This window comes from Dromiciops gliroides, chromosome 4, assembly GCF_019393635.1.
Source record: "Dromiciops gliroides isolate mDroGli1 chromosome 4, mDroGli1.pri, whole genome shotgun sequence".
NCBI lineage: Eukaryota > Metazoa > Chordata > Mammalia > Microbiotheria > Microbiotheriidae > Dromiciops > Dromiciops gliroides.
In genome coordinates, this window is record NC_057864.1 from 168,792,024 (window position 1) to 168,800,343 (window position 8,320).

The 8,320-nt window shown below is 39.7% G+C and overlaps 1 protein-coding gene across 1 annotated transcript; it reads right to left on the minus strand.

Moving 5' to 3' along the window:
* Positions 1-5,080: 5,080 nt before the first annotated feature.
* Positions 5,081-6,016, minus strand: LOC122725502 (olfactory receptor 4D1-like). The gene has a single exon (XM_043962637.1). The coding sequence runs from the start codon at positions 6,014-6,016 to the stop codon at positions 5,081-5,083; it is 936 nt and encodes a 311-aa protein (XP_043818572.1).
* Positions 6,017-8,320: the final 2,304 nt, after the last annotated feature.

Sequence of the window (8,320 nt, forward strand, 5' to 3'; positions counted from 1 at the left end):
TTCTTTCACAAAATGACTAATGTAGAAATATGTTTAGCGTGATTGTACATATACAACCTATATCAGACTGCTTTCCATCTTGTGAAGGAGGGAGGGAAGGGAGGATGGGAGAAAAATTTGGAACTAAAAATCCTGTGAAAATAAATGTTTAAAACTATCCTTATATGTAGCTGGAAAATAATAAAATACTTTTTAAAAAGAGTTTAGTGAATTGTTTGTATAATTCCAAGTTATTTTCCACAGATATTGGAAATATTCACAGCTCCACCAACAGTGTATACTGATGTATGCCTGTCTTCCAGCTGCCCCTGCAGTATCAACTATCTTCATCTTTTATTATCTTTGTCAAATTGATGAATATAAAGTGAAACCTCTGAGACATTTAAATGTGCATTTCTATTGTTATTATGGGTTTGGGATTGTTATTGATGCTTTTCATTTCTTCTTCTTCTTTTCTTTTTTGGTGAAGCAATTGGGGTTAAGTTACTTGCCCAGGGTCACACAGCTAGTAAGTGTTAAGTGTCTGAGGTCGGATTTGAACTCAGGTCCTCCTGAATCCAGGGCCGGTGTTCTATCCACTGTGCCACCTAGCTGCCCCTCATTTCTTCTTTTTAGAACAATTTGTTCATATCCTTTGACAGGCAGAAAGATTCCATGAATAGTCAATCAAAATACCAAAAAATAGTATATGTTTATTTATGGATTTGACCACTTTATTTATAAGTCATATCTCATGTGTTAATATTAACCCCCACCCTCACCCTAACCATACATAGCATGTCAGCTTCAAAGGGGCAGAAGATAGGTGCTTCTATGTGTTCCATAATAACAATAGAGAGGGGAGCATCGGGAAATATAGAATTTTCCCTAGAAAAAGGGTGATTGTTATAATTCTCCACATCCTCCAAAGACTGAGAAAAACATCATAGACTTAAATTAAAACAAGAATTTTCTTTAGTTACTGGAAATAACTAATATTTAATTTTTGGCTAAATCAGGGGAAAATGAAATTTTATAGAAATAACTGTAAAGTTCCACACTTGGATTTATAATATCAGCTGCACAAGTACCAGAGAGGTAAAACCTTGGGGATTCATTGAACTACAACCTCAGTCATCAGATCGACATGACTGCCAAAAAAGAAATACTAAAATGTGGGAGTCACATTAAAATGCACATAACATATGAATATATAATTATGCAATAATACATTTAATAATGTTAATAATATGTGCAAATGTACAGTGAGAAAGATGACGGTCACATTGTATTTAGTCTTGCTCTGACTACATTTGGAGTATTTTGTTTAATGCTCAATGACACATTTTAGGGAAGAATTTTGATCTTAGGGATAGTGGTAACACTGATAAGGACATTGATTAACAATGGAATAAGAGAATTGGTTGGACTTGAAATGTTTATCCTTGAAAGCCTGTCATGTAAAAGGGATTAGACCCATCCTATTTGCCTTCAAAGTGCAAAACTAGGACAAATTGGTAGAGTTTACAGAGAGGCCAATTTTGATGCAGTCTAAAAGAGGACTCCCTAGTGGTTAGACTCTCCAAAAAGGGAATGGGTTGCCACAAGGTGTAGGGAGTTTTCCACTACTGGAGCTCTTCAAGCAAAGACTGGATGAAATTGTTGTATAGGGAAAATAAGGTTTTGACTATGTGACCTCTGAGGTGTTTTATAACTGTGTAGTATAGTAGGAAGAATCCTGTATTTGGAGTCAAAGGACCTAGTTTCCAACCCAGTTTCAGTTACTAACTAGCTGTGTGTCTTTGGGCCACTCACTTAATCTCTCTCAGCCCCTGATTCTTCATTTATAAAACAAGAAGATGGAACAGGATAAACTTTTTTTTTTGCAGGGCAATGAGGGTTAAGTGACTTGCCCAGGGTCACACAGCTAGTAAGTGTCAAGTGTCTGAAGCTGGATTTGAACTCAGGTACTCCTGAATCCAGGGCTGGTGCTTTATCCACTGTGCCACCTAGCTGCCCCCAAGGATAAACTTTAAAAGTCCTTCCTCTTCCTAGAACCCTTAGAACCCTAAATTCATATTTCAGTTATGCTGATAGTAAACTGTGAGTGGTAAATCACTTAACTTGTCTGGGTCTGTGTTTCTTCATCTGGGAAATCAGGATCAAATATTGCTTTACATATATCACATAATTGTTCAAATGGGAATATATATGTAATATATATTATGTATAATATATATATACATATCATAATTTGTAACAATAAAGTGCTGTATAAAACAATGTTGGGTGTTGGAATGAACACCAGATTTGGATTCAGGAGACCTGGATTCACATCCTGGCTCTAATATTATTTGACATCATTTTCTCATCTAGGGAATGGCAGTAATAATATTTACACTCAAGAAGTGTATTATTGAAATGTGTCTTTTTGTTACATATATGTGGCAGACCCCATGACATAATGGATAAAGAGCCAGCTTTGGATTTGGAAAGATCTGAATCCAGGTCTTATCCCTGACACATACTCTGTGTGTGACCCTGGACAAATCATTTAATTTCTCAGTGTCCCTAGGAAACTCTCTAAGACTCTAAGTTTCAGAGCTGGGGCTAATCTGCATTGACAGAGGTCGTTTCATCACTGGGAGTTCATGACACTGAATAAATCACAGTTCTAGATCAAAAGAAAGAAATTAATTGTTTCTCTATTAGAATCTTACCATGAGTCTAATATGGCTTTTGCTGAGGTTTTTTCATAAGAGGACAGCTAGGTGGCCCAATAGGAAAAAACCCCTCCTATATCTTTGCCATGAAAACCTCAGATGGGGTCATGAAGAGTCAGACACAACTGAAATGACTAAACAACCACGCAATTTTTCATAAGAAATGACATCCTAGGAGAGAAGGGCTTGGACTGGGATAAAGAGATAAAGATAGTAAAAAAGAAAGGCATAGCAATAGAAAGAACAGCAGAAACAGACAATCATTAGAGACCAAATTATAGGATTTAGAAATAGAAGGGAACTTTGAGGTCATTTGGGTCAACCCCCAAATTTTACATGTGAGGAAACTGAGGCCTAGAGAGAGGAAATGATTTGCCCAAGATGAGAAGCAGCATGGCCAGGGTTTGAAATCATCACCATGTTCACTTTTCCCCTACTCCTTATTTCATTTAAGACCATCTCCTATCAAGAGTTGAGTCATATGATTTATCTTTATTGAACTATTGGAATTTGTTTTTTCTTGATATGTGAGGCAGGGAAGATTGAAGTAAAGACTTCCTCTCCAGCATCAGGTTGAATAAAATCCAGGACCACATCATTTCAAAGGCCCACATCTACCACCCCAAGAGAGGTGTGTGCTCTAATTTGCAAATATTTTCCATTTCACAAAGTATTTGCAAATTACCAGGTCATCTGGTATAAAGGACAACAGAATAGAAAAGGCCAATTAAACAAGACACCTGGGTTCTACCTCCAGGTAAGCCAGTAAGCACTCATGTAACTTGGAATAACGTTTGTGTTTATCACGTTATTCTCCTGCCACTATCTTGCCCTAACCCAAGCACCTAGAAATTTCCTACTCAAATTCTCTACTAGAGCCACTTATCTTCATTTATTCTCCAAAATACACCCTGGCCACCTCTAAATCTGCTTCTTCCTTTCCTTGCACCTAGAATGCCCTAAATTCTGTACTCGACTGATATGAATCTTTCAACATGCAGATCAAGTCCCATTGGCTCTGTGACTTCCTAGATTACTCCACCACCTAAAGATTTCTCTCTCCTCTCAATGCCCATTGCATGTATGATCTGTACCTTTCCCCTGACACTTTTCCTATCTGATGATGACTCAATTACCAAGGAATGAAATAGATTTTCCAAGTACAGAAACAAAGTAAAAGGAAGAAAACAGGCAGATTACCCTTGTGGAGATGGCCCTATCACTGTGCTCCTTGCTCAATAATTGAGGTATCTTTGGGCATATCAAACAAATCCATGTACTTCAATTTCCTTGTACAACCCATGCTCTTCCCATGGTGTGTCGGGCCTCTTATCCTCCTCTCAGAAAAACCACTGAATGATAAAGAAATAACTGGAAGGAAGACCAGTGTGCTCTCAATATCCGCAGAAAGTGATTGGCCTTGTTATGAAATGGGTCCACAGGCTCAGGATAGCTTGACCATCTTGGAGAAATGGAGAAGAAGATCTAGGCTCAATCATTTGCCTATTGTATATATTTCATGTTATCACTCATCACAGCTCTTCTCCCATAAATAGGAACATCTTCCCTAGATCACAGAAAAAGAAGTTCTGAACCATGCAACCTACTGAGGCAGCTAGCTAGGTGAGATAATATAGTGCTGGATTTGGAGCCAGGAAGATGAGTTCAAATCCTGACTCAAACTCTTACTAACTGGGTAACCCTATGTAAGTCACTTAATCTCTTTCAGTCTTAGTTATCTCATATGTAAAATGAGAGGGTTGGACTCAGTGGTCTCTAAGGCCCTTCTAGTTCTACATCAGTGATCTATTATATTATGAAATCTGGTAAGAGATGGTTTTGTCTTCAGACAAGAAATCAATCAGCATCTTAGGGTAGTGACTTAAGGAGCAGAATAAATCTATAGTAGCCAAATGATGGAGACTCAAATTCCTGAGTTCAAATCTGGCTTCAGACACTTATTAGCTGTGTGACCCTGGGCAAGTCACTTAACCCCATTTGCCTCAGTTTCTTTATCTATAAAATAAACCGGAGAAGGAAATGGCAAACCACTCCAGCATTTCTGCCAAGAAAACCCCAAACAGGGTTACAAAGAGTCTGACACAACTGAAAAGGACTAAACAATAATACCAACAACATAACCATAATGAGGGGATCACTTACGATGATTATTATGTAGCAATATATGTAGGAAAATGTCTTCCCTTGCACTGCTATGGTTTTCAACTGCAAAGCCCACTAACACCTCACTGTATTTTCAGAATATCCCCATGACCTATGGTAAATGCGTATGGAGAATATAACCTCCAATTTTATGGATGGAGAGGTTGAAGTTAGGAGAGGGGAAATGACTTACCCAGGGTCAGCCTAGATGAAGTTCACTCCCTTCTACAAACCAGTAGACGTATCCCTAACCTTTTTATGGCAGACTGCATCTCCTGATTTCTTAGAGTATAAATCATGGGGTTAAGCATGGGGGTGATGACTGTGTAGCTGATGGAGACAGCCTTGTCCATTGGGAAGGAGGTGAAGGGCCGGGCATAGATGTAGATGCAAGGCACAAAGATCAAAGACACCACAATGATGTGGGTGGTACAGGTGGAAGAGGCTTTGCGCCTTCCCTCCCCTGAGTGAGATCTCAGCATCACCAAGATGACTGTGTAGGAAGCCAGGAGGATGAGGAACCAAATAAGAACCAACATCCCACTGTTGGTAATCATGAGGAGCTCCAGTAAAGAGGCATCTGTACAGGCAAGTCTCAGGACTTGGGGGACATCACAATAAAAATTATCCAGGATGTTGGGGCCACAGAAGGGCAGGGGGAGCAGGAGAACAAGCTGGACAATGGAGTGGATAAAGCCTCCTGCCCAGGCAGCCACCACCAGTCCAAAGCACATCTGAGAGTTCATGATGGTGACATAATGGAGGGGCCTGGAGATGGCAACATAGCGGTCAAAGGCCATCACTGAGAGGAAGAAGACTGTAGCACCACCTAGGAAATGGAAGAAGAAGATCTGGGTCATGCATCCCTGGAAGGAGATGGTTTTGGCCTCAGACAGGAAGTCAACCAGCATCTTGGGAGTAGTGACAGATGAAAAAAAGAAGTCTACAACAGCCAGGTTACGGAGAAGAAAATACATGGGAGTGTGGAGCCGAGTGTCAGAGGTCACTATAGTTATAATGAGGAGGTTGCCCATAACAGTTGTTATGTAGACTATCAGGAACACAAGGAATAGAAACCCCTGCAGTTCCTGAGCCTGTGAGAGTCCCAAGAGGACAAACTCAGTCACACTAGTGAGATTCCCTGCTTCCATAGATTTTTTCTAACACACCTAAAGAGAAAACACACCATTAAAAATATTCTCTCTCTCTCTCTCTCTCTCTCTCTGTCTCACACACACACACACACACACCTTGTTGTTACAAATACTAAAGATCAGAGGGGCAGCTAGATGGCGCAGTGGTTAAAGAGTTGGCCCTGGAGTCAGGAGTACCTGAGTTCAAATCCAGCCTCAGACACTTAACACTTACTAGCTGTGTGACTCTGGGTAAGTCACTTAACCTCCATTGCCCCGCAAAAAAAAAAACCAAAAACAAATACTAAAGATCAGGATTTATTGGATCAGTAAAAACTTTGACCTATCATTATTTATGGATAAAGTTTCTGTTTTGGAATCTCAGGCATTAGGGAGGAAGAGGATAAAAAAAGGTAAGAAGAATTGCTTCTCTAGGGCTTTCCAAGACTGCAGGTTATAGGTGTAATTCCTAAAAAAATGTTAGCAACTAGGTCCAGAAACAGATTTCTATATAAAAAAAGGAAAAAGTAGTGAGGGGATGTGTAGTGGAAGTATGGTCTGGGTCCAGTATGATCATTTCAGCTGAAATATTATTGATTAAGTCTTTGCAACATGTAAGACATTGTGCTAATCACTGGTGATAGAAAAAAAAGAAATAAAATTGTCCCTGCCTTCAAGAAATTTACTTGAGATGAGAGATAGTAAATGTACACAAATATAATAAGAAAGGGAATAGAGGGGTCAAAGGACAAATCCCCAAAAAGTATTCTGTGATTATTTGAAAAGAGAGGAGTAGGGGGATCAAGGAAAACTCTACAGAAGTTGTGGTACCTGAGCTAAGCCTTAAAGGAAGATAAGGAATCTTCTAGCTTTTGGCAGGGAGGAGCATCAGAAGATAACGCATTTTAGTGATGGGGTGTGAAAAGCTTGTGTGAAAGTTTTGAGGCAGGAGTCCTCAGGTTGAATTCAAGGGACATCATGTATGAAGAAAAGTAATGTGAAATTAGACCAAAAGGATAGGCTGATGTCAGATTGTACTTTAAATGTCAGACTATGGGGTTTACATTTTACTCTAAAGGCAATTTTTACCCTAAAGGCCTCTGAAAGATTTTGAGCAGCAGAATGATATAATCAAAATTGGGTTTAAGTAGATTATTTTCACAGCTGTTGTGGAGGATGCATTAAAGAAAAGGGAGATGTGATAGATGATTAATTGGACCCCTATTTTATTCCAATCAGTTTTAATCAGTTTGATATGATTCCACAGCAGTGGTGATTTTAAGTTCTGATAGTAGGCCTCAGAACTGTGAACTGCAGATTGTGAGTTCACTTGCTTAATCATAGGAAGCTAACTAGAGGACCTCCATCCATGTTTTTTCTTGTTATGGTGGCCAACCCCAGCATGGAAGAGGTGACTCGATTACATGGAAAGCTCCCTCCCACACCTATTTTTGTTGCCCTTCTGTCCCTGGTTGCCAGTCTATGACCTGCCTTTATAACCCATTGCCCCATGTAGATGTTTTGACATCTGTTTATCAGCCCAGCCCTTGGGTGTGCATATCAGCTTTGTAGGACCTCCTGAAAGGTCAAGAAAGGTGTGATAAGGTCTGCTCACCAGCCCATTTATTTTTTTTTTTAGTGAGGCAATTGGGGTTAAGTGACTTACCCAGGGTCACACAGCTAGTAAGTGTGTAAAGTGTCTGAGGCCAGATCTGAACTCAGGTACTCCTGACTCCAGGGCTGGTGCTCTATCCACTGCGCCAACTAGCTGCCCCCACTAGAACATCTATTAACCAATGGGATTCTGTATTTTGTATAGACCATCCTAGAAGGTCTTGGGCAAGGTCTATACACCAATAAGACTATGTATTTTTTTTATTTGCTCCACCTGTATTGTCTGGGTATCAAGCACCATAAAACTAAGGCTGTGGAGGAAGTGAACATCTCAGATCATGAGGAAGATCTGAGGTCCACTTCATTAAGTGGACCCTTTAATAAAGTAACATTGGCTCAAAGCCCTGTCTCAGTGGTTTTTCTTACAGATCTGACAATATTAGGTTTTCCACAGAAAGGAGGCTATGAAATCCATTAGTAAGGAATTTGGGTAGTCCAGTTGAGCCATTATGAGGACTGTACCTGGGATGATGGCACTGTGAATGAAGAAAAGTAGCTAGATTTGAAAAAAATTATGAAAAAACAAAAATAAATAAATAAATAAATTATGGGGGACAATCAGGGGAAGTTTCCTAGAGGATCCTTCTTTGAGCTGTTTTTTGAAGGACCCCCCTCCCCACTTACATGCACACTCTAAGATTGGGTTCC